General features: G+C 42.8%; 1 protein-coding gene and 1 long non-coding RNA gene across 2 annotated transcripts in view; one reads left to right on the top strand and one right to left on the bottom strand.

Moving 5' to 3' along the window:
• LOC144827283 (uncharacterized) overlaps nucleotides 1-21203 on the bottom strand; it is a 90741-nt gene extending 69538 nt beyond the window's left edge. The window contains exon 1 of the long non-coding RNA XR_013610115.1: nucleotides 20943-21203. This is a non-coding gene — a long non-coding RNA (uncharacterized LOC144827283). The remainder of the gene's footprint in view (nucleotides 1-20942) is intronic.
• Nucleotides 21204-23398: 2195 nt separating this feature from the next.
• Nucleotides 23399-26677, top strand: LOC144826827 (uncharacterized). Its single transcript, XM_078685312.1, has 2 exons — nucleotides 23399-24629; nucleotides 26541-26677. Exons 1-2 carry the CDS (start codon nucleotides 23414-23416, stop codon nucleotides 26675-26677), a joined length of 1353 nt encoding a protein of 450 aa, XP_078541438.1. The 5' UTR covers nucleotides 23399-23413.
• The last annotated feature ends 614 nt before the right edge of the window (nucleotides 26678-27291 follow it).

Below are 27291 nucleotides of genomic sequence, written 5' to 3' on the forward strand. Positions count from 1 at the left end.
AAGGCATTGCTAAACTTAAAGAACTACTCCATTATAGTGATAAAAAAATCAGATAAGGGAGGCAACGTAGTGGTGCAGTCAAGAACTGACTACGTACAAGAAGGACTAAGGCAATTGGCAGACCAAACAAAATATTGTAGAAGCAACCGTATGGAATATGAGGCATCGCTAAGGTTATTCCATACGTTGCTCCAGGAGTGGAAAGGGAAGGGACTCATAGAAACAGAAGAATTCAGATTTCTAGAATGCAAGTCCCCTAGAATCCCAGCCTTGTATCTTCTACCGAAGATTCATAAGGACCGAAACCACCCACCAGGGAGACCAATAGTCTCGTCAATTGGAAGCTGTCTCAAAAATGCCTCACATTATGTAGACTTTTTCCTACAATGCTGGGTACAGAATTTGCAATCTTATATAAAAGATTCAGGAGCTTTTTTGAAGTTCATAGAGACATTGAAATGGGAAGAGAGCTACACATTACTATCACTGGATGTAGTCGGACTATATACTTGTATCCCCCACACACTGGGATTGGCAGCCTGTAAATATTTTCTATCCAGGAGATCGGTCTCCTACCTCAACCATACACAAATGCTTCTAAAGATAATGGAACTGTGTCTAACCCAAAACTTCTTCCTCTTCGACTCTAAGATCTATAGGCAAGTCCTCGGTACTTCCATGGGGACTTGCTTTGCGCCGAGCTTTGCCGGTCTCTTCATGGGGTACTGGGAAGAGGAGGTGGTGTATAAATCATCGATGTACAAGGAGAGAGTCATCAAATGGGTTAGATACATCGATGACATCTTTGTGGTTTGGTCAGGCTCAGAAATGGAAGCTAAGAACTTTGTGGAAGAGCTAAACTCCAATGAATTTAATCTAAAATTCACTAGCCAGTGGGCCGAGAAGAGTCTGGACTTCCTTGATTTAAGGTTGAAAGTGGAGAACAACAGATAAGAAAGTATTCTCTACAGGAAGACGACAGCAGGCAATAGCCTGCTACATGCACGCAGTTGCCATCAGAGCTCATTAATACAAAGCATACCGATAGGAGTACTCCTAAGAGCAAAAAGAAATTGCAGCACATCTGCAAGTTTCAATGAGGAAGAAACTAATATGGTTGAAAGATTTAGAGCGAGAGGATACACGGAGAAAACAATTGACAGAGCAAAAAGGATAGTGGCAGAAAGAAGTAGAGAATCACTTTTAACAGAAAAAGACAAAAAGGTGGAGGACAACGAGAACATGAAAACACGCTTCATCACCACGTACAGCAGTCAAGCGTTTATGATTAAACGTAGCCTAAAAAAAATTCTGGCCTGTCTTGCAAACAGATCCTGAGATCGCAGGGTATGTGGAACCATATCCTCAGATAACTTTCAAGAAAACCAAATCACTGAATGATGAGCTATGTAACGCTATAATAACGGGCAAAGACAAACCAAGGGGAATACAAGGATTTTTCCCTTGTAGAAACTGTAAAGCGTGCAAGCATAGTAAGAACTGCAAAGAAGTAAGACTCTCACCGCACACTGAACCCTTCGTGATACAAGAATACACATCGTATAATACAGAGTTTGCCGTATATGCTTTATTCTGTCCCTGTGATAAAGCCTATATAGGCAGCACGATACATAAAGCCAAAATCTGAATTTTGGAACACTTAAGGGCCATAAAGAACTGTGATAAGGCTTATCCAATGGCGAGGCATTTTCAGACAGAACATAACCAGAACACCAATCTATTGAGATTTTGTGTCCTGGACATGGTAAAACACGATGAAAGAGGGGGTAATAAAATCCAAAAACTTCGAAGATTGGAGTCCAGGTTGATCATTAAATATCAAACAACAGTACCGATTGGACATAACTGCGATAAGGAATTAGAAACTCATTTAGGCTAAGAGGCCTAAACTATGTGAATTTAAGTAGTACAGTCCAGGATTGTTGTTTTACAATTTAGGTTAAAAACTTTGGAGGATTTTTGCAGTATATAAGAGAAACACAATGGGTAGAAAATAGAAATCGGTTTGGTAGACCTAATGTATAACTGAAAGAAATTGTTTAAATAGCATCGAAAATGTAACCACAACTTATGAACCACACCGGTCTTTAGGACAAGAAGGATGACATCTTATAGTCTTGCATTCCTTAATAACAAGAAAATGTTTTTAAATCACAGGGTTATGGATTAATATGTGTAGTTAATATATTTTTTGTCTATGTATTTTCATAGATACTAATGAAGAATGGAAGAGGAGGAAAATATGGATGTATGTCAGCCGAGTTATAAGAGGATGGAGAAAGAGAAAGATTTTGACAAAGACAGCCTTTTGGATAATGAGGGTTATGAAGCCCACTGGGGCAATAGTACTGTTAGTACCTGATCTACATCAGTAGGGTTATGCTGATGTGGGAGAGAGGTGAACTGGCTAGAAGCTAGTATAAATAATTCAAGCAACGTCTGATCAGCAGAGACAGTATATTTGATACCCTCAACAATTGCAGAAGGATATAAATGCAAATGCTAGCATACGTTGATTATTGAAATGAAATGTTTTCAGACTGAACAAGTAAATAGAGTTATGAGGTTATGCCCACTAGGGCAGAATAACTCAGTGGTACACAGTAAAGGAAATGCCAAGTGAACTAGCTAATAGCGAGCAATAACACAGTAAATCGTTAATAATGATTTATTAAGCATTTTCTTATGGGTGATTATGTAATTACAAGTATGCATATGCACGCGCTGAAATTTGTCAGAATGCATTTTTACAACATGAATAACAAGAGGCTGTTGAACTAATTGTACTCGGTTAATTATCAGCATTAGTAGCTATTTCAGTTGTTATGTTGCAGCGCTAGTCTGCTTTCTATGATTATTCACTACAATGTCACATGTTAGTTTAAAAACCTATCGTGATCACAACACTTTTTTACTCGTGAGCAAGGGAGGTGAGCTCCTGAAACGCGTAGAGTTTTTGTTGCTTTGAACCTGCATTAAAAGGCGTTTCTTCAGCAAGAAGTTGTTTGTGTGTTTTCTGACCTAAATGGGGAAGTCAGAAGTCGAATTTATATGAAGGCTCGCTACCTACACACGAACCGCCTTTGCTAAGTGGCTCGAGGAGAGCGGAGCTTGGCGGCTGCCAGGCAACTTCGAATTTATATATATATATATATATATATATATATATATATATATATAGAGAGAGAGAGAGAGAGAGAGAGAGAGAGAGAGAGATATGCATATATGTATATATATATATATGTGTGTATATATATATATATATATATATATATATATATTGCTCTTCAGTTCTCACTGATGACATTCTTTCACTGTGTAAATAACTAATTGCAGTATTACTCATTTTCGCAATACTCAATATACTGAACTTGACTTGCATGGAGGGAATGCTGGCATTGCAGTACTTGATTCAAACTTGCAAACTGCGCTCACTGTAAACATTGGGTGGTAAACATTTAACACACTATGTTATCATAAATAGCACAGCTGTGAAAACTTACTTTATTTGTTACAAAGGACCATATTTTAAGATGGCGTAGAATGTAAAGACTCCTGCTGAAGAAATCTATAAATTTATCAAGTCTCAAAGCATAATAATGAAACGACATGTCAAATGATTAATCTGTTAATCACAGGGTAGAATTGATAGCTCAGGGTGTTATTGTACTTGATGGAGAATAATGTATGTAACGTGCAGGTCCTTGCTTTCTTGTAAAAGATAGGTTTGAATTTTTCATTTTACTAAGGCTGCAGAAATGACTATAGTTGAAATGTGTTAAGTAACACCAACAATTAAGAGCAAAGCGGTTCAGTTTGTATTGCATTATAGTAATGACACATGCATACATTTGCATTAATTATGAACATCAAGGTTTGGTTACAACTAGAACTCTTCTACAGCTATACATTCGAGAAGATATACTTAACCCCTAATTGGTATAGCTCTCCTAGATTAGATTCCTTCCCACAATACACTCACAGAAGTGAGCGCTTGCTCTTTTTGAGAGCTTAAGATTAGTTCACCACTAGTGTTGATTCTGCACACAACATAGAAAAATGTGCACATGTACATTTTGGTGCCGCACATAGATGAAAAACACTAGAGGGAATATTGGTGCTTGCACCTTAATTTTCTTGTATTTCATCGTGGCTACAAATGACCTTGACTTTTTATGGGTGTCAATGCAGCCAATGTGTACACTTTGGTTTTCAATGGCATAAGTGGTAGTAAGGGATGCAATTCGTTATATTTCTCTTCAGGCATAATGTTTATTGATGCACCACTATTGATGATGAAAGGTATCAAACAACCATTTAGTTTCAGTGTATTTTTCAGAAAATGTTTGAATGACTTTGGTGCTCTGTCATGTAGATTATTCTTTGACTCTAATGTTTCTTCACATAGGCCAGTCCGATATGCGCTCTCTTTTCTGAAGTAAACATCGACATGGCACCACTATCTTCTTCACTTTCATTTGATACTGATATGGATGAACTGTTTGGTGATGATTTAGATGACAATTGATCTTGTTCAGTGTCACTTTGTCATACCTGGCACATTCGCTGGGCCTTGTGGGTGCGCATCAAACATTGCTTCTGAAACTGCCCTTTGTTCTGCACACCGTCACAAAATGGTTCTCCTTTCCAGAGCCCTTACATGTCTCTCCAGTGGCGGGACATTTGTCTTCTTGTGGAAACAAGAATCCACATCTAAAACACGACTTCTTTTTACATGTGGACATTACCTTGTGTCCTTCAGTCTTTTGCTTTGACTTGCTTTCCACACTCATGACTGATTCAATTCAGCCTCTATGTCAGCAGCTTGTCAATAGGCACACTCTTCAGCTATGGTCACCATTAACACTTGTTCCAGACTCTAATTTTCTCTCAGTATTCACCATCTGAATGAATCAGACACGCATCCATCAATGACCTTAAGACGTTTGGACTCATTAAATTAATTGAACTTACAGTGTTTGATGAGTGTGTAAAGTCTCTCTACAAATTTGTCAAAGGCTTCACCAACTTTCTGCCATTCTTGACTAAAGGTATACCTTTCATAGTCAACATTTGGCATTGGATTGAAATTGAGATTCAAGGTTTCTTAAATATGTTGGTATGTGATTTCTTCATCAGTCTGTGGCATTTTTTTCATGACTTCCTCTGCGCCATCACCAGCAAACATTTTGAGGAATTTGATCATCTATTTACTATCAGTCTCTTAAAGTGCATCAATGAAATCTTCAAATGCCTCTATCCATGTAGCCCATCGACAGCCAATATTTAGCTTTTTGGCAGTATCGAATGATGATGGTGATTTCAAGAAAACAGCAGTGTTGTAGACCAGTGTGGAACTTAATGAGGCGGTGGTCCTTCGGCCACTGTTTGTAGTTCCTTGCCTCTGAGACCCAGTGACATACTGGCCTCTAGATCATCCTTGGTGATAACTGGAAACATGTTTTTCTTTGTGATCTCCACTGGAACAACAACCTGCCACTATGTCAGGCTCCTCACTACATTTCACTCTTCAAAGACCTGTGGAGCTATTTTGTGCCCCAGTCAGCGACTTTGGTGGCTTGACTCTTCAGGTATGGACGGCTCCATAAGCAAAACCCCAGGAACTTCTCCTTGGGCTACTGTGCCCAGTGCTGCAGTATGAAGACTCTCATTAATTACTTCTGGTAAGCAGACAAGTGTTTCTTGCATCTAGTTTGCTTTGCCTCTGACGTCTCTATGTACTTGCTTATACCTGGTTGATCTCTACCTTACATCACTTATAATTGCAGAATTATCTTGTGCTTGATTGTCAATTTGTACTTTTAGACACCAGGTTGATCTCTGCTTGGCAGTGCTTGGCATTGCAGTGTTATCACTCCGTATTATGTATATCTCTATGTTGCGTAGTAGCGCAGCACCTTTATGTATGGCCTGACCAACTGGTTCTTGACCAACAAAATATAGATTCTCTGCAAATGCATTAATTTTTTTCTGCTTCACATCGTCTGGAACTGTGCTTTGACTCAAAATGCATATAACATCTATTTTGTACTTTGACGATGGCACACATGGAATACACAAGCAGTTTGGTTGGACCATGGCATTCTCTCCGAGAAAGCTGTGTCAATTTTCAGGTTACTTATCCCTTATCTTGTTGCTATTTGTAGTGTCTTCCCAGCCATGGTACCCGCCAATGACTCCGCCACACATAGAGCTTAGTAATACACCTCTTTATTCTTCTGCGTGTAACTGCGAAGCAAACATTCTAAAGCAGATTCACTGCAATACACTCTATTCATTACGTCATAGCTCGACCGAGTTTGTCAGGAGCCAAAGGGGTTCCATCATTGTTTATTCGCAAGACATTACACACAGGGCAATCAGTCCTCCCAACTCTACCACATACATCAGAGTGGTTTAGCAGACAGCAACGTGGAAAGCACTCCATCCCCGGCTCGAGTCCAGCTGGGCTATTGCTTAGAAATATAAAGGCAAAACACCCATTGTTTATGTTCAGTGCATTGCCCTGTCTTGAAAGGTATGCATCCTTCCTGGGCAGCTCTTCCGGGGGTCAACATCTTTCCATGAATCATATCAATCATTAACTGAACTACTCACAGTAAATGGAGATCGCCCAAACTGAAAGAAGCAGTTAGAGTACTAATGTGTCTTCATTAATCAAAATGTTAAGTGCGCTACACAACCAAGGGATTCAATGAGAAGTCATAGTCAATAAGAGCAAAGCTTGAACATCACTTGAAAATGGTCATTATTTCAGCTATCCATCTGCATCTTCATGGTACATATGCCCCTACACTCCCCCTTAGCTGATCTCATGGATCAAATGTGTGAGGGGAGAAGAGTCGCAGGGGAGTCAGCTCAATATGACGTTCCTTAGAGTCTCTCTCATCTCCCCCTGCCCCGTTCTCCCATTCTATATATATATATTAAAATATAATATGAGGATCCTTACCGTCATTATTGCTCAATGCATCTCCCCATCACAAATATTTTGTAAGTGCCTTGATGCGTGTCCGACTCAAGTAGCACATTTTTGTTGACAGATTAACTTCCTCTTCCCAAATGTATATTTAAAAAAATGTCTGGTGTAAGTCCAGCATCTGCTATGACACACTCAGCTATCCTAATCCAAGGCCATGCCGTGCACTGTCACTAATAGAGCAAAGCGCAGGCCTGTGCTGGCAGCTACTCTGTTGGAACCACATTCCGCAGTGACGTGGTTTAACCTCAGATTCCTGCAATGTTTGTTTTAAACTCTGTTACTATTTCCACACTCGGGGGAATGAAAAGCATGCCTACAAAGGCCCCATGTTCCTTATCACAAAGGATATCCCTGTTAGCAATGTCCAGCTCAGATAAAATAGTTTTCAAGATGTGTGCAATTAGGTTGCCACCCATCTGAATTTCGTCTGGAATGTTCACTTTTCGGTGCTGATTCCGGTTGCCCGGTCTCAGCACTTTTGTCTGGATTTCAAGCTAAAGCTAGCACTGTCGGAAAGCCTTTTGGTTGCGAAACATCAGTGGTTAATGAAAGAACAGTAACAGTTCACTCTTTAGTGCATCACTTGACAGGCAATCAGTGATGCCTTTTGTCGAGAGGCGAGTCAGGATTGCTATTCACCTCTACCTTGCCTTTAAGCTCTGCAGACCTTAGGACACTGCCCACAAGTTGTCAAAAAACATTATGAGAGTTTTACACGCTCCATACAAAATGCTAACGATTTTTTTAAAACCTATGCACTGATACATGAAGAAGACGGAGAGACATAAGCAACTGATTTATGTAAGATATCCACCATTCTGTCTTCATAAGAAACATTTCATGAATATTCATCACATTCAGAGTAATGCACGAGGCATCTGTGGCAAGTCTTTGCGCATAACTATAGTAAAACAATGGCATTTATATAGCACACACTGTAGCCAGCAGGATGGTTCGGTGTGCTGAACACTCTTTTGATATGCTGGTCACAAGTCTGATTCTTGGCAAAGCCAACTTACTCTTGCAACCATCAGAGGGCACAAAATTGTGTAGCGCCTTATTCAATGCAATAACTTATAATAAGTAGTTAAATAAATTCTAATTACTTAGGTGCTTAATATTGGGTGCAAACTACTGAACAACCGAACACTACTTATTTTATCAACCTCACAAACATGAAACTTTGAGTCAGGTCTGCAAGGATTCAAAAGAGTGCCTTGCTGTTTCCAAACAGATGTATGCAGAAAGCACATAATCTACTCTAGGAACTTGTGGTGTGTAGATTGTGCAAGGACACAAAAGAATAAAGTACCCCCAGCCATACATTAGAAGTGTATTGCAAGTCACAAAGGAGTTCCATAACCATATAGAGGAACGAGGATAAAGTCTGAGTCTTTTTTAGGATTATGAAACTCCGGGGTGACTTGCAGTATCCTTATTGTGTACGGCAGAGGGTACTTTATCCCGTATAATACATGGTCACAGATATCACTTAAAACCTTAGTGGGTAGCTCTTTTAAATGAAAGAGAGCGCATGTTTGCGAACAAGAAGAATACAATTAAAACTTCTAGTGCAAAATCAAACCCATCAAAATCCTGTCAGATATCAAAAAGCTATTACAAACAGTTTTTTTTTTAAAGCTGCGGTAACTCGAAATGTGTAGAAACATGCAGAAAGATTCTAGCTTTTCTATCATTGTCTAAGGAATGCAAAAAATGAACATGTTCTTCCTGCTTGTCTCTGTAAGCTAGAAAATAGAGCAGAAGAGAGAAAAGGAGTGTTTTATTTTTGTAGCTTTAAACAGCTGCTCCATAACTTGACCTGCCTTTCACCTCAGCTGCTGGCTCTGGCAGAAGGCATCATGACATTAGAACTCGACTATAATAACCTATTACATTATGTTTGACGTCTTTTCTCTATAATCTGCGACTGGGTGCGTCTCAAGTCGCTGATTCTATAAGAGAAAAAGTACCTCCTGCTGTACATTATAAGAACATTGCAAGTCACAGAGGAGTTCTATTACCAAATAGAGGAACGAGGCCAAAGTCTAAGTTCCTTTTAGAAGACTATGGAACTCCAAGGTGACTTGCAATATCCTTATAATGCACAGAATGGAGTACTTTATCCCATATGATGCATGGTTACACTATCAGTTTTCCTTCAAACCACTTAAAACCTTAATGTTTAGCTCTATCATCTGAACGCCAGAGCATGTTTGCAAACATGAAGAATTCCAATAGAACTTCTAGTGCAAAATTAAACACATTAAAAAACCTGTTAGATACTTGTTACAAAAAATGTATAAGAAACAATTCAAAACAAGTCTGATTACTTTAAATAAAGCCACCATAGCTCAGAATGTGCAGAAACATGCAGAAAGATTCTTAATTTTCTACAATTATCTGAGGAAGGCAAGAAATTAACATGTTCTTTTTGCTTGTCACTGTAAGCTAGAAAAATAGAGCCAAAAAATGTAAAGCAACTATTTCTTTGTTGCTTTAAACAGCTACTTTCATTATGCTCCGTGCCCTGATCTGCATTTCACCTCAGCTGCTGGGTCTGGCAGCAGGCACTATGACTTCAGAACTCGAACATAATGGCTTATTATAGCTGAGTTCTGACGTCTTTTCTATATAATCGACGACTGGGTGGGTCACAAGTCATTGATTATAAAAAAATTAAAGATGGGCGTTTTCACAGAGATTGTCAAATCCCATGGAATACTAAGAAATTAGAGAAAAGTGTTTATACAGGAATTGCAGAATGCCATTTATTATATTGTTATAATCTGCTGTGTTTGTAATGTCTTCCTACCGCGTTTCCCCGCTCTGCTCATCCAAGCTCATGATGTCATAGAATGTTGGTGAGTGAAAGTAAGGCTGGATTGATGTTACAGTGGGCTAAGCAGAGAAGAGAAGATGTGGCTAAACCTACAACATGCTCACCTACGTAGACAGGCTACCTGACTTCCGCTTACCAAAAAGGAATCTTCAATTGTAATATGTTTAAAAATGCTGAATTGTACTTGCTGCATTACTAGGATTTGATTGTGTGAAATACAGGTTATAAACAGTGCTTAGAAGCAAGAACATTAGCCATCTAAGCTATTCTATGATTACTCTGACATGAAACAAACAGATTCCACACATCTCTTTGGCAAGTGTGTTATAGCCTGCGTTTTCGTGCCAGTATTATAGCAAACATTGTGGGATACACATAGATCTCTGAGCATGTACCTTAAGCCCCTTACTCAGCTTACCACTAAACACCCTTGGCAGGCACATACTTTGGTGGTCAATGTTACTGCTGTGATAACTCGAAGGCTACAGGTTTGTATCTTTTTGCAGCTAAGTTATCCTGTTAGTTGTGTATGGTGAATAAAATAAACACCACGTATCTGGATAATAACTCCTGTTAACATTCCTACTAAATTTCAAGACGTTGCCGATAAATGGTATGTAAAAACACGAGTAAATTAGTGTGTGTTTATGCATCTTCTATTGTAAGAAAAAAAGAAGGGTTATTGAAAAGGAACAAGTCACCTTCATGTGGGTGGAGCTTAATTTCCTGATTTTGCTTGTAGCAAAGGGGTAACACTATGTGCGATGTAAAATCCACAAGTCACGGATTGGATGTGACCAGTGCAAAACAAGCATCACCAAACCAAATGGCAAATGTATTTATTCATCATTATTGTAAAGCACCAGCTTTTTGCCTTCCTTACACTTAACTAAACTTCTGAAGCTCTTGCGATTGCGATCCTTGTATGCTCTTCAGCAGTGGTTGGCAATGTTCAGGCCATGTCAAGATGGTCTGATAATTAGAATCAGCCAAATCACAGCATCTTATTGTCTGCAACGCTTGCAGTGCCATTATCTCCACGTCATATAACAAAAGCTCATAGGGGCTTAATCGGCATGCAGGATACTCCATCAAAATGTGAAATGTTATGTGAATTTGTAGAGCATGGCTAATCACCCATGAGTGTACCCTGGTGCTTAAAAATATCCCGTGAAAGATATCCCGCCCATCGTATTATACCTGCTGTCATAGACTATAAAGCACTTATAGTATGAGTACTGTGGACAAGACAGCTGCCACACTTTTATAGAGTACATAGTCCGCCAAACTCTAAATAAGGCCCTTAGTCTAACTGCCAATGTCCTGTTATGTGGTGAAGCACAGTGGTCAGAATCAGGGGCTGACCAGGAAACCAATTAATCTGTTCCCTTAACCGTCAAATAATCTTCACACAGTTTAAGTTGCGAAATGGAAAATAACGGCTACAAAAGTCCACTTAGAGAGACATATGTGTTCTTACAAATGAAAAGGTATTTCTTTTTTGGCTGGGATTTCTGAAACTTTTTTTATATTTGGAATTCAGGGTTTACACGTAGAGGTTGTGATGTACGCAAACACAACACGTTACTGGTTGTGTTCATGTAAAGAAAGTGTAAACCAGCTGTAAGTCTATTTATTTGAATGTGTGTCCCAGCCACCGAAGTCCTTTAACCCCTTCCACGCTCATGACGAGCAGGGCTCGTCATGAAGTAGCCTCCTCGCACGCTCATGACGAGCCCAGCTCGTCATGTTGTGTGGGATTTCCGATTTCTCAGCACAGCAGGGGAATATGCTGAGCATCCATGGGGTTAAGTATACTAATGATGTGTTTCTAGTAGCTGCCTCAAAGAAATGACTTAGAGGTAGAAAGGGGACCAGAACAGTTGTGGAGTTCATGTTGCTGCTAAGCCTCCTTCCTCAGTGCTGCTGTACTTTCCTGTCTCTAGTAACCGATGTAAATGATGAAAGGAGGCCCCCACGCTTGACTGTGTCCTCCTGATTTTGTTTCAGTGGCAGAAAAAGATAATAGCTGGAGTAATTTCTATGTAAAGCTAAGGCCCCCTGCCCGAAAGCACTGTGTACGACCCAAGTGCTACCCTCTCCCCTCATCTCTATAAGCAACTTATTGCAGGTAAGACTGTGGAAAGTGGAAAGGTTAACAGTGGAACAAGCTGTGACAAGTGAACTGATTCTGTTTATAAAACAATAGTATAATTTTGGTGACCAGCTTATAGCAGTAGGTAGTTTGGTACAGTGTTGTGTTTATAAATGTAATCTCTAGCTTTCTAAATAGCACAACATTAATCACTAAATTAAGTAACAAAACGAAGCACCGCATGTAGATTATGTACCAACCTAAAGCGGTGGTTGCAGGAGAGACTGTGCGAAAGGGGAAAGCTTTACCCAAAAATGATGTTCTCTAAGTACTGTTCAAAGTGTTTGATGAGCAAAAAAAAGTGACGCCTGCATGTCAGATCCAACAAAATAGTAATGTCAACATTTATTATCACCATAATTTACTATTTTTGGTTGTATGACACGACCAAACATTCATTATCCATGCTTTCCTTAACAACATGGGCGATACAACAAATGCATCTGAACCACACATTCCATATACAACTTGCCTTAGGGGGGTGCTGGTCTTTGGAATAGTATAATTTACAATTCCAACTCCAGTCTCCGTAAGAGTAGGGATGCCACTTGACCTAACGCATGTCATTGTAACAACTTGCGTTGTAAATGTACTGCGTGGTTTAGACGCATTCATGTACGGCGGTCGTTCTATTTGCTGTTTCCCATTATTTTTTATTGTAAACCCACTACTCCCATAAAAAAGAGAAATACATTTTACAGTATCAATTATGAGGGTTGGTGATATTTTGTTTTAGTTTTTGTTTTGAGACATGCTTCACCCTATTTGGTAAAGCTGTGGTGACTTTAAAACATTTTGGCTGTACATTTGCTAATGGTTTATGTTTGCTGCAGCAAGGCCTACTGAGTCCACTGGACCTTTATTTAGTATGATTTACAAAATCACTTCAGATACGATGAATGGCTCTATATCTCGGTATATGAATACTTTTCGGTGTCTTCTGTATATTTGTTAGCGTTGTTTCAGTTTCATGTTGCTTTTCTACTGTTTGTCATTCCTTGTAGTGAAAATGTTTGGTAAAATTACTTTGGACAAAAGCGATCTATGTATTCAAATGATTGAAATAAATACAATAAATTAAAAATTCCCACATTGCCCAAAGGACTCTGAGCGTACAGATATCATGCCTCATAACACTGCTTAGTTCTGAAGACTGTTATCACTAGGCTCAATCTCAGACAGAAGATCACCAGGCTGACCATGCCTGGGTGGGCACATGCGTTAAGTAAGGGAGATGTCTCACCAACCCGGTGGCAGACGTGGTCCAAGGAGCTGGCACAAGCAAGCACAGCATCCCCCCCCAAAAAAAAGCTTGCAGACTGAAAGGTTAGTCTTAAAAATAGAAGATAAGGCCAGAGCAGATCTATGTCACATGATATCTAAAACACAAACTCCCTCACAGACATTTAGCCGAGTAAAGGCTACTTTCCTCCTTGATGTGCCTAAGAAGGAAGGGTTGGACAGAGAACGGTGCTTGTTGACGGCTTCCTCATCTAAATCTTCGTTTTCATGAAAAGTGTTCAAAATGATCTGAGATTTCCCATCATACACATAGTCATTTAGGCCTAGGCTCTGCAGAACACTAAGGGCAGGCAGCAGTAGGAAACGTGGGCTTTTGCTAAATGTGCAAATCCCTTCTCTGACAATGTGGCTAATTAGTTGGGCTTACAGAGGCAGCTGCAGACTCCGAGTCTGGTCAGTGTGTCAACAAAACGCAAAGCTGCCAAATCTCTCTGCTTTGGAGGAGACGCAGGCCCCACGCTTCTTGGTGGATCCCTCCCGTGTTTCAGTGGAGAGACGCTTTAGGTTACTTGCTGTCTGTCAGACTGTCAGAGCATCAGGGAGATTGAACACGATGGAACACTGCAGTTGAAAAGATTGGAGCATCAGGGCCTTTGATGACTAGCTTCCCCTATATTCTACTTCTTCCTTGAATTCATCACGTTTTCATCTCACTTCTTCCGGCATACCGAGAGAGCAAGTACAGGAGTCAAAATCCACCTCCAAGAAACTTAAAACGCTGTTTTCTTTAGAGGCCAAAATGTATTGAGCCCACCCTTACAATCGTATTGCAAACATGTAGACCCATTCGGGATATATTCTTCTCTATCCCCAGCCAGAGACTGTGCCTCTAAACCAGTTAATGCCTCTGTCCCATCAGTTGTTGTGTGAGGCCGCCTGGGCCCACCCTGGCCTCAAGGGTCTCTGCTCCTGCCTGCTGGCCTACAGCCATTCGGCCTGGTCTGGTAACAATAAATTGGGAAACATTGGCATTTCTTTCAAACAAAGGATGCTGCCTTCTTTCTATGTCAGAGAACCTCTTTTCTAATCAATATGGTCATAAATTCTGTGAGGTGGAAGGTTAGCTAAGAAAAACATGGCAATATGCGTTCCTAGATCATTGGGGTGCAGTGAGGCCTTCCCACCGTGGACTCTGCTTCCACTGCACCTGATACAGTATGATAGCTGTGACCCTTCTTACGTGTTTCCACGTTCCTCAGTCTGTCGGTCCTTCTCTCCTTCCACACAGTCCCTCTGTCCACTCATCTCCTCCTCTCCATTCACTCTTCTTTTTCCTTTCTCTCTCTCTCTTCCCCTTTACTGACTCTCAGTTGTTCTTATTTCCTTCCTCCTTTCTCTTCCTAACTAGTTTGCTCATCCTTATCTTCTTCCTCCTGCTCCCTCATCATTTTGGCCTTCTCCCATTATGTCAACTTTCTTGTCCTCTCCTTTCCACCTCTCACCCTTTCCGTTCACCCTTTTCCTCGTTGTTCTCCATTTACCCCTTATCCTATGCTCCCTGTAGCCTATTCAAACTCCATGCGGAATGAACACAAAGCGGGCCCAAGGCAAACTTTGTGTTAAAAACACATGTGAGCGGACAGCCTCTAAAATGACTGCAGACAGTGCAGGGCGGCTGACCCCTTTCCACTTCTGTGCCATGGTGCCACTGCACCCGCTGCACCGCTGGTAGCTAGGCCCCTGTCTGGCTTGTGCCTTTGCTAATTCTGCAGTGCATGTCTTGTAAAACGCTCACAAGTAGGGTTGGCGTACAAGCAAGTTGATAGGTGTGCCATTTGATTTAAACAGGTTTCCGGATTACTTCACTCTGCATTAGAGTGCATCAGATCTCAAACTGAAACAGAAGACACCAAGGGGCGTTGCCTTAATCCAAGGTGACGCATTTATGAGCAGACCAGTACTGCACAGGGCTAGCAAGAGCCGGGCAGCCACAGAGATGCGTGAACCAGCAAGGGCCTTGCTGCCTCAGTTCCATATGCCCACACCGGGTGCGCAATGCCCATTGGACTCAGGCTTCAGCCCCCCCCGTCGTGTGTGGCAACCCAGGATGAGACACCTTCTCGGGCACACGCACAGCTGCACCCGAGTATTTCACAGGTCTTTTAAATACCTTTTGCTTGTTAATGAGGCTTTGATGTGCCCCCTGCTTAGAGCCCCTGCAGCTCCACTCTGCCTTTTGCTTGAAGTTCAGCCCCACCCCCAAAAAAATTCTTACCCCCCCCCCCCCCCCCCCCGAAATCTGACTCTGGTTACGCCTCTGGCCCACACTGATATGACCCCTTAGGTGTCAGGATAGAAGTTGTCATACTGTTTATTTGGAAGTGTTTTATAGCACTTTGTACAATATGTGTGATGTGGTAGTCAGTGGTGCGGCCGCACAGGTACATTAGATCTCTTTTGTGGAGGATAAAGCGTCACAATGGCGGCAGTTTTGGAAGACCTGCTAAAAATGTCAAGAGCAGTCTAGATTTGTTTAGTGTTTCAAGTAGCTCCTTAATGCGGGCCAATGGAATTAAAGACCAATGAGAAAGGTTCTTTAAGGATGGGAAGCATTCTCGCTTCAGTCGGAAAGGAAGGTGGGTGGGCATGACTGCTGAGAGAACTGTGCAGCTCTAAAATCAGGCATGCTAGACCAGACTGCCTCAACTCCCACGGGAGAGCAGGGGAATGTGGGTGAAAAAACATATGACTATTTATCATTACCCTTTCTCACTCTTTGCCGGCTTGCATTTCAACACTATTGTTCGTGAATTTGCCGCATTATGTGTTTCTTGCGTTTTATACACAATTGAAATAAAAACGGTGACCTATCTCGTTCTTTCTTCAACTTTGTTGCAAAAACCTCTTGGTCTTACCACATTCTTTAGGTACATACAGGGGATTGTAACTTTGGTTTCATACCAAAATATTCTTTTGAGCATATACAATTCAAAGGAAAGGGTTTGCATTCATAAACAAGCATTTGCAATGCAATAGGTCTAGCATTTGCGACAGTTTGAGCTATTGGCATTGTAAATGACAATGCCTTTTATTTATGTTTTGGAAACCTGCAAGCGGTACGTAAACACGCACTTTGTACTTGTAGTCATTGCTTATTAGAAGCAAGGCTGGCAGTAAAAGGGGTGCAGTTACTGACAGTCTTGCTTCTCATAAGCAACTACTAGATATCGTGTATTGAGTTACCTCAAGGGTAGAAAAAGATCCTCTAGCCAAGGTAGAGAGTTATTCGCCGAACAAGTAAAGTAAACTGTAGACTATGATTCATTTGTTTCTGGTAGCAGTACAAAATGCAAGAATGCAGCCTGGCCAGGGTTCTCATACATGCCAAATTTCCACACTACATACTTTGCGCAGATATGTTTTTTTTTTATTGTGTGTGGCAGAGTTCCCCTGTGCAACTAGTCTCTGATGTCAGCACCTTGAAAAAGTGACACAGATGTCCCCACTTGACTCTGGTGGTGTAGCCAAAATATATAACTGGTATAACATACAAACTCCAGAAACTATGGAATTGGCCTGGCACCCCCTGTATATTGGTTATTATGTTATGGCAATACACTGCCCCTGCATATGTACCCCAGGAGTGTTGCACTATTTACAGGCAGTTTTTATATTATTAAACTGCAGTAATTAATTTGTGAACTACGGGTGTCCTCTTTTCGAATGAAATCAACACACAAGGCATATGGAATGTTACATATAAGCACACTGAATCCATGGAAATGTCAGACATAAGTAATCTAAAAACTTGGTAACTATGCCTTGACAGGCATAAAGGTTAGACTTGTGCCTGCTGTCAAGTCATACACGTATGCTATCCCTTCATTTGTCAGTGTGTTTGGTGAAAGGGAATAGACTTGGAATGAGAGAGGGGACAGACTGTTTTAGGTGCTTCGGCATATGAGGTAAGCATTGAAGAAATAATGCTAGACATCGGTAACAAAAATGTAAATGTCTGCAAAGGAATAGCTTTAAATTGTAACACAGGAACAGCTGCATACAGCATTAATGTTTTCCACATCAATGCATGAGCAGCGCATGTAGGCCAGGCATATGCTTTGAATTATGGGACATGTAGTCCTCTGTACTGTACCCAATTATAAAAGCAGGAGTCGAAGAAACAGATGCAGAGCAAAACCCTGGATTGTATAAGCTACTGCAGCTGGAACTGGGAAACGAGGGAGAACTGCACCGTGAAGGTTATATTTCAAAATAAAGCATGAAGTTTATATCGTTTTTAAAATGTATATGTTCTTGTGAAAACAATTACTGGTCTGTGCATTATTGTTAAGAACATGCTCTTTAGAGGAAGGTGAAGGATGCACTAAACTCCCAGTCAAGGTCAATGTAAACCTGTCCATTATTTAAAAAAAAAAATAATGTTTCTTTGTAGCAGAAAAGGGCAAAATAAACACCTAACTTAATATAATGAGAAACTCTAAAGACGAAAAACAGTCAAAATGCAGCTGCACTACAGATGTATTGAGTGCCACAAATAAGACAAAATATCTGCTGGTTGCTTTACTCGTGAGATCACATAGTGTTTTTAAAAGAACATTTTAGACTAGTAACCAAAAACGTTTTAAGAGCTAGAAATCAAAGTTGAGAAATGCATTTAGGGAAGATAGTTTTAGCCCTGCTTAGTGCATTTTAAGTGATGTAAAGTTCCTTTTCTCTTGTTTTCAGCAAAACTGAACTGACGTAGCAGAACATTGTACAGATATTAACCCCTTCGCCGTGGCGCGAATTTCGCCGCGGTGGGAGGGCTAGGGGGTAAGCACGGTGCTGAGGTGCTCATGACGGAACCACGCCGTCATGAGTCACGGGCGGCATGTGCTCATGACGGCGTGGTTCCGTCACGGCCCTGCCCGCTCATTAATTCTCCCGCACAGGCAGGGATTAATGTCACGTGGTCAGAGCGGCAGCCGCATGACGGAACCACGCCGTCAAAAGCACACACCACCCGTGACTCATGACGGCATGGTTCCGTCATAAGCAGGCAAGGGGCTAAGAAGACACAATGGGTTCCTCTCAGGCAGCTCACCTAATGGGTCCAGCAACTTTTCATCTAGTTGTTTTTAATAAAGCTTGTTGAAAAAAGATAGAGTAACCTTGCCAAGAAAATGGAAAAAATGCTGCTGTATTTTTCAGAGTGCTCAGGAACTGAACATCCTGCGTGCCATGCTGAATGGTTTTGGATGATCTGGAAGAGTGCTGTGAATGGTATGAGTTGTTCTGCTGACTTTGGTGCTGCAGAGCTTCTCCTGGTGCAGACAGAGGAAGTAACAGCACACAGCGATAACAGAGGTACGTCTCCTCATCATCAGACATTATGTTATTAATGTTATGTTATTTAATTTTTTGTATAGCGCGCGGCGACTCAAAAAGAGTATCCCGGCGCTTTTGGTAAAGGAGAGCTACATCATAATAACATAACACGTTAAAAGAGGGGGACAAAACAATGAAGACCAGAAAGGCAAGGTCTACTGAGTGAACAGCCACGTCTTAAGATCCTTTCTGAAGGCCAGTAAGCTGGTTGCTCCCCGCAGAGAGAGCGGCAGGGAGTTCCACAGCTGCGGTGCAAGCAAACCAAAAGAGCGGCCACCCACGCGGACTCTCTTCACTCGCGGGACGACCGCCAAGAATAGAGACTCAGACCTCAAGGAGCGAGTTGGATGATAAAAAGTCACTCTCTTTTGAAGATATTTTGCCCCCACCACATGGAGGGCCTTATAGGTCAGGGTCAGAGCCTTAAAGGCAATCCGTTTCCGGACTGGAAGCCAGTGCAAGGTCTTCAACAGCCCCGTTGCACTTGCCCGCCTATTTAAGCCAAAAATGGCTCTTGCGGCCGCGTTCTGCACCACTTGGAGCCGCTGCAGCAAGTATTCTGGTAGGCCCAAGTAGAGGATGTTAGAATAATCTAACCTGGATCCAATAAGAGCCTGTACCGTCAGCCTCCTGTGCTCCTCCGACAACAGGGGAAGAAACCTCCGCAGCATCCTGAGGAGGCCAAAACAGGTGCCCGACACCCCTAAAATCTGAGATTTTAAAGAAAGCCCATTGTCCATCTTGACCCCCAAATTTTTGGCCATTTTGGAGGAACAGGACGGAGGAAACATGTCAATGGGCCACCAGGCCTGCCAATTGGGCTCGATATCAGTATCACACCCAAAGAAGAGTACCTCCGATTTCTCGGAATTGCACTTGAGGCTGTTCAGTTGGAACCACTGAAAAACAGCCCCAAGGCAATCCCGGATACTCTCCCCGTCAAAATCTCCTCCTCTCTTACATGAGAAGAGGAGCTGGGTGTCGTCCGCGTAGGATTACCTTCACATAACCACGTAAGGCAGCTGACGCTGCACTTAGTAATTAAAAGCGGGACCGCTTAGAGTATTTAAAAGTGAAAGTGGGTGAAGCTATAAGTAATTAAAAGTTAAGGCATGTGTTGTGCTTTGTATGTAAAAGTGAAAGCGGGCACTGAGTACGTTAAATTTACAGCGTAGGCCCCATGCTGCTAGGAAAAGATCAAATGACCGTAAGGGCTGCATCCCGTTACACTGCCCTAACAAGAAGGGTGGGGGAGAAGGGAGGGGGGAGTGAGACCAGAGAGCGGAGGGGGGTGGAGGAGCATGGAAAGAGACAACAATCAAACCATTAACAGCGCGGCGCTCGTGAAAGGGCGCTGTGCTGATAATGTATGTATGCGTGTCACATACTTGTAAATTAAATAAACAAGTGCTGCATAATGACTACCCCAGCCTTCCACCCAGAGGCTCCCAGCCTACCTCCGCACCAGACGCTGTCTGCCAGCTCCCAGACTCTAGATCTCCGAGCGAGATGATCTGGAGCCGCCGGGGGGAGGGAGGTAAAGTGAAAGCGCGCCATGCACGCGCTGTGCTGAAAAGCCGGGAGCCCTACGCATGCACATCTCCTGGTCCCCTTCTGCCGAAAAAGCCAAAACAATAGATCTCGCCAAGGCAATCAGCACATGCGCTACAGCACTAGGCGAGACCTAAAAATGAACTACTCAGAGAGGTAAGCACACCTACTCCCAGCGGTAGAGAGTGGACACTCTGGTTCAGGAGTAGCCAGGGGATTACACTCACACTGGTCTGTGGGTCTCCACAACTTTTTCTCAACCCAGTTCTGCACTGGAAACGATCAGAGATGTCAGTAGACCCCAGCAGTTTCTGAATTGTATCAATTTCTGAAAAAACTGTTGTCTCTGTATGAGAAGCATTTAAATCCAGAACATGCGCACTCTGCAAGCCATCTATCAGGTGACCCTCATTGTGAGGGTTCGACCTTAATTTCATGCTCATTGTTAACTAAAAAACATAACCTGGTTACTGATGACTCCTGGAGTTTTAATTAAATTTAGTTTATTTCAGCAAAAGCTCAATTTAAAAAACAATTTCAATTACATAGTCAGCGCCCATACATGTTCCGAGCTATGCAAATTAAAACGCAGTTTAAATCTAGACAAACAATGTCCGTTTATTTGGTGCAACCTGTTCATTTTTTGTGGCTTTTGGGCTTTATTGCCTCCCAACCCCCTTCCCGCGCATTTCTGTTGCTCGTGCTGGCTTCAGCTCGAGCCGGTCTCAACCACTCCTTACCTTTAAACTGTCAGCAGGCACCGCTGCCAAGTAATTGCCGATGACATGCAAGCAGTATTTTTTTCAGATTCCCCTTCCTGCCTTTTTGTAAGGAAAATAAACCATAGCGGTGCCCCAACAAACATGACAGGAAAAATAACAGCACTTGTACTTGACCGATACTGGAGTCGCGCTGCCCACCCTCCCGCTGGAATCTGGAGCCCCCCTTCCCTCCGTCAGCAGCTGGGGACGGCAAGATAAAAGAAAGACACGCTGGGCGAGGGGCTTCTTCCAAAGGTCAGCAGCCTCGCTTTCAGCCAAAATAAAGAAAATGCGCTCGCGACATCACTGACAGTAGACACAACAAGGGCGCTAAATGGCCACTGGAGGAAAAATACAGGGTGACGGCTATTGGGGGGCATGGGGGAGCAAAAATACATACTTCGGCCAAACACCAACAGCGCGGCCAGGTTTGCTTACTTTTCTGGAAGTGAGGTGGGACTTTTACACAGAGTCAATTTATTCTATAGAGACATAGAAAGGGTTGATACAAAAGGGATTTGGCGATCTGAGAGCTTGTACCAAAAGGAAAGTCGATAAGGAATCACACAGAGCTCTACGGTATGGAATCTTCCAGATCGCGGTAAACTCACAACAAACATAGCCAATAATCTGTTAAAATGATGTCACCTGGTCATTTCTTTTTTTTGATCAAACAATAGAAAGAGTGACTAAAACGAGTGAGTCAGTTAGCCAATTCGTCACTGACTACGTGGTTGAGTGAGTGAACGGAAGGTTAAAATGGTGAGGTAACCACTTCTATGGTAATAAACTACCGAGCAATGCCAAATGGTCCGAACATTTACGAAAGTATGTTTGGGGTTTTCTATAGTTGGGGTCATTGATCGAACAGTGCTAACAATTGTACATATTTCTTAATACAAAATTATTTAATTAGTTAAAAAAAATAGCACTGGCCATTAAAAAGTTATAAAATATTTTCAGGTATTTAAAAAAAGTTAGAATTGTTACTTAAAGGGAAACGAAATATTTTCAGGATGCAGGTATAAAATATATTTTTTAGTATTTTCAAAGTACTAAGGATGCTTGTTATGAGTATCTGTTTTACAAAAAAAATGTTTGATAACTGATGCCTTATCTCAATGGTGTTTATCTATTTAAGAATGGTGCCCAGGATTGTAGAAAATATATTTTTTGCTTATGGGGCTCACCAAAGATATTTGAAAATATTTTAAATTTTAAAAAAATCTATTTCTCAACATGACCAGTAGCGCCACTGTATGCCTTTAACACAATGTAAAACAATGTATAACTGAAGGCTGGACTTCTTCAAAATGATAAAAATGTCCTCTGTTGTGCGTCCTGAGCAAAAATGTGTCCGTGTAAACGTATATGAAGTTCATGAAACAAAGAATTTTTAAGTTTAATGTAGAGTCTTTCATAAAGCGCTGTTAAGCCCCTAAGAGTGACAGAGCCCTTTACATTAAAAGGAAAAATAAGTGGCATAATTAATACTCTAGTGAGGCAAGTTAAAGCTATATGTATCTGCAGCTATCATCAGCACAATTCCAGGGCATTTATCAGACAATCACATGTACATATGGGGAACAGCAGTACAATAGTTGGGCATGAAATATATATATACACCCTTGTAAAAAGCAGCAGAAGTGGGAAATCAGTCAGGTTGAGTGTGTTTGGTAACAAACAAGATCCATCAGAAAACAATTTTATGTCAAGAACGGAGGCTCCTATTATGCCTTATTTTCTTGCTTTATTTTGAATAGCAGCAAGATAAGCAATAAACTGCAAATACCCAGAAGGCACAGCAGGGAACTACTGGCCAATGGGGTTACAGTAAACAAACCATGGACCAATCATAACCAGGATAGTATATATGGCCAGCTCTGACCACACGAAGTCCTCTTTTCTTGCTGCTACGCAGAAAGATAAGTCGCGTTTTTCATACCTCTATTATATTTCATGTTGGTTGCGCGTTTATTGCACTATTGTTGTTTATTTGTTGCCCGCTTGCTGCCATAGTTGTTATTGTGCCTTGCGAGCGTTCGCGCTCGTTTTCACTGTCGGACTCTGCTCCAACTTGCTCCGGTCCCGTTTTCGGCCGCTCCCCCCCCCTTCGCGTGTGACAGCATTTGGTTTCTTCCCACTGCGCACGCTTCCCGCTCCCTGTTCCTCACCGGCTGTTTTCTCTCTGTACTCTGTGGCTCCCAGCGGTTCGTTTGCCTTCCGCTTCCTGAGCAACGCGGTGTCCGCCCCCAGGGGAGTGTCTCCCTGCCATTCCGGCCCGTTTCCGCCCCCTTTGTTTCCTGACGAATTTAACCCCTTCCGTTCCGTTTTTTGCTGCCATGGAACATCCCAGCTCTCCAGAGCTAGATAATGAGGAAAGCGAGGCTTTCAAATCTGACCTCAGTCACTTTATAAATAATTCAGTGGAGACTGCTGTCGAGGCTTCTATGACTCGTGTTTCCAAGCACATGGAAAATTCCCTTTTAAGCCTCATGACCAAAGCTTTGGCCCATTCTGCGGGGGATAGCAGAAAGCGTAAACTGGTTCCTTCCACTTCACTTACCAAAAATGTGTCACTTTTGGGTCGCGAGTCCTCCTCGCATTCGACTGAGGACGTGGTTCCTCCCAGGCCTCCTAGCAAGGAGGGGATAAAGGTTGCTATGTCTAAGAGTAAAACTAAGACAAAAAATGTGGAGGTTCCTAAGAAGCTGGTTATTGATACCATTCCTGACACGGATGATGACGATGATATGGGTGACACTGATGACTTGACAGGTTTATTTCCCTTGATTGATTCTCCTTCCCCCAAGAAAGCGAGATTGGATGCTTTTGCGTCTGAACCTGTATTGGATTCGGAGGGCCATCCTATGTTTGACCCCTCTTCTATCAGACATCCCAATTCTACTGAGTGGTTCCCCACTCCCCATGTGGGAGAGTACATCTCCTCCAAACTCCGTCTGCCTCTGGACAAGTCTGTTCGTGCTAAGCTCAAGTCTGAGTGTCCCAAACCTTCCCTTCCTTGTCATGTCACCGTTACTCCTTCTATAGATCAGCCGCTTCTTACCTTTTTCTCGAAGTTTGGCAAGGATCCTCGCAGGGGTGTGGATAAGGCCTGGTCCACTTGCCAGGACAAGCTTTTTTATGTCGTGGGCCCTTTGGCCCGGGTTTTGGATATGGCGGAGACGACCCGCTTGGAAGGTTCGGACCTTGATCCAGAAGAAATCTCTTTGTGGCTTCAACGATCCTTTTGCCTGTTGGGTAATGCCAATGCGGTGATCATTCATGAGCGCCGTAAGGGCCTGTTGATCAAATTGGATCCGAAGTTGGCCAACTTAGCTACCCAGGATCCAGGTGTCAAGGCTGACGGTCTCTTGTTTGGCGACTCCCTTGTCAAGGATCTCAGCCGTTACGTGTCCACTTTTGCTTCTTTGGACAAGGCGCAATTTTCTATCAAAAAAGTGTTTGCCCCTCGGGTTTTTGGCAGGGCCGGCAGAGGTAGGAACCGCTCTTCCGGCCGCGGTTATCCGAACCAAGGTTCCAGAGGCGCAGCCAATTCCGGCTATCAAGAATTCAAGCCGCAGTTTTATCCCCAAAGAGGACGTGGCTTCCGGGGCCGAGGACAGAAAGGTTTCCGTGCCCACAACAACAACGTCAACAACCAAGGTGAGCCCTCCCCCTCCTATCGGAGGACGTCTTGCTCTTTTTCTTCACAGGTGGCGCGCGCTCACAGCGGATCCCTGGGTCCTCAATTCTGTTCAAGGCTATCTCATAGAGTTTTACGCTCAGCCTTCCCAGACTATTTTTCCTCCTCCGTTGTTTTTTTCCGCAGACGTAGCTCAGCTCGTCTCTCAGGAGATCCAAAGTCTTCTCCAAAAACAAGCCATTCATGTCGCTCCCTTCGATCCCTCAGGTTTTCTAAGCTCCCTCTTTTTTGGTTCGAAAAAAGAACAAAAAAGTTCGTCCAGTCATCAATCTCAAGTGGTTCAACCAGTTCGTGGTTTATCGCCACTTCAAGATGGAGACCATTCTCCATCTCAGGGATACTTTGCGCCAATCCGATTGGATGGTCAGACTCGATCTGCAAGATGCATATCTTTCAATTCCTATACACGAGTCCCACACCAAATATCTACAATTTCAGTGGTCCGGTGTCACTTACCGGTTTTGTTCGCTTCCTTTCGGACTTTCTTCCGCTCCTTGGTGCTTCACCAAGGTGATGAAACCAGTAGTGTCCTATCTGCGCTCCCTAGGTATTCGTCTCATCATTTATCTGGACGATATCTTGATCATGCACTCAGACATGCAGACTCTTCTTTCCCACCTCGATGTCGTTCAGTCTCTCCTCCTAGATCTGGGTTTCCTCATCAATTCCGAGAAATCCATGTTAGTCCCTTCTCAGAGTGTAGAATTTCTAGGCTTCCGCGTGGACTCTTCCACCGCATCTCTTTATCTTCCAAAATCCAAGGTTTCAGCAATTCGGTCAGAATTATGTCAAATTCTTCGCCTTTCCGAGGTGTCTCTTCGTTCTCTTGCAAGGGTCGTAGGCCTTTTGTCAGCCTCCATCCAAGCGATCTTTCCCGGGCCTCTGCACTATCGAGCTCTGCAGCGCTTAAAGATACGTCATCTTCGCCAAGGCTTGGCGTATTCGGATCTTATCCAGCTGGACCTAGAATCCCGTCTCGAACTACAATGGTGGATAGACCATTTAGATGCGTGGAACGGGAGGACGATTTTTGCAACGGCCCCAGATCTTGTATTAGAATCAGATGCCAGCCTATCGGGTTGGGGCGCCCGATGTGGTTCAATCTCGACTGGAGGTACATTATCTCCAGAGGAGTCGTCATTGCACATAAACTGTTTAGAGATGCTGGCAGGCTCCTTTGCAATCCGCAGTCTGGCAAAACACAAGGCAAGTTGTTCCATTCTTTTTCGGATGGACAATGTTTCTGCGGTCCGCTACATAAACCATCTAGGTGGCACAAAGTCAAAACCTCTAGCGGAACTTGCAAAGAGTCTTTGGGAATTCTGTCTTCAACACAAACTTTCTCTTCGAGCAGAATATCTTCCGGGCAGTCTCAATGCCATCGCGGATTGGCACTCTCGATATCTTCGAGATTCAAGCGATTGGAAGCTGCTTCCCTCTGTCTTTCTTTCTCTCTCCCAGAAATGGGGTCCCTTTTCTATCGATCTCTTTGCTTCCCGTCTCAATTCCCAACTTCCCGCTTTCTTCAGCTGGAGACCGGACCCTCTTGCTCTCGCAACAGATGCATTCCTTCAGGATTGGTCCCTGCGTCTCAATTATGCGTTTCCTCCATTCCTGATGATCAACAGGGTTTTGGCCCAGGTTCGTCGTCAGTCGACATCCTTGGTTCTCCTGGCTCCTTTCTGGCAAGCTCAAATCTGGTTCCCCTCTCTCTTGGAGCTGGCGGTGGACTTTCCGGTGCTTCTTCCCTTCAGCGAAGATCTCCTGCTGGACCCACAGGGTCTTCCCCACGCCATGGTTCTAGACAGATCTCTGGTTCTGTCCGCTTGGAGGATTTCCGGTCTTCCTCGTCTGACGTCTTTATTTCACAGGAGGCTTCAATCTTTATCAGCAGAGCTTGGGCCCCTGGCACCTCCAGAGCCTACAAGTCCGCTTGGTCTTTATGGGCAAGCTGGTGTATGGAACGGTCTGTCGATCCCTTTTCAGCTCCTTTAAGCCTCGTGGTTAATTTTTTGGCTTCCGAAGCCAGTGCGGGTAAGTCCTATCGCACTGTTAACCTCTACAGATCTGCTATCTCTTTGAATCATTGTCCTATTGACAATAAACCTGTGGGTTCCCATCCTTTGGTGTGTCGCCTGCTTCGTGGAGTTCGATTCTCAAAACCTCCGTTGGCTAAGTATTCCTTTTTGTGGGATGTTAATTTGGTGTTCAAATTGTTTATCTCATGGCCTGACAATGATGCTCTCTCTCTCAAAATGCTTTCAGCCAAACTTACCATGTTGTTATGTTTAATTTCAATCAAACGTGTCTCTGATGTCAGAGCTTTGGATTTGTCTTCCAGACAGTTTTCACCTTCTGGTGTTTTGTTTCAGGTTCACAGGCGTACCAAAACTAATTTACAATCTGTGTTTTATCCTTATTTTCCTTCACAACCCCAACTTTGTGTTGGTCAATGTTTAAAGAGTTATGAGCAAAAAACTGCTGGTCTCAGGTCTTCCTCTCATTCGCAATTGCTCATTTCTTTTCGCAAACGCCATCATCCTGTGTCCTCTGCCACTTTAGCCCGTTGGGTGAGGTGGATCACGTCCCTTGCGGGCATTGATGTTACTGCTTTTGGTGCGC

The sequence above is a fragment of the Lissotriton helveticus genome, chromosome 4_1 (genome assembly GCF_964261635.1).
Source record: "Lissotriton helveticus chromosome 4_1, aLisHel1.1, whole genome shotgun sequence".
In the NCBI taxonomy this organism is placed as follows: domain Eukaryota; kingdom Metazoa; phylum Chordata; class Amphibia; order Caudata; family Salamandridae; genus Lissotriton; species Lissotriton helveticus.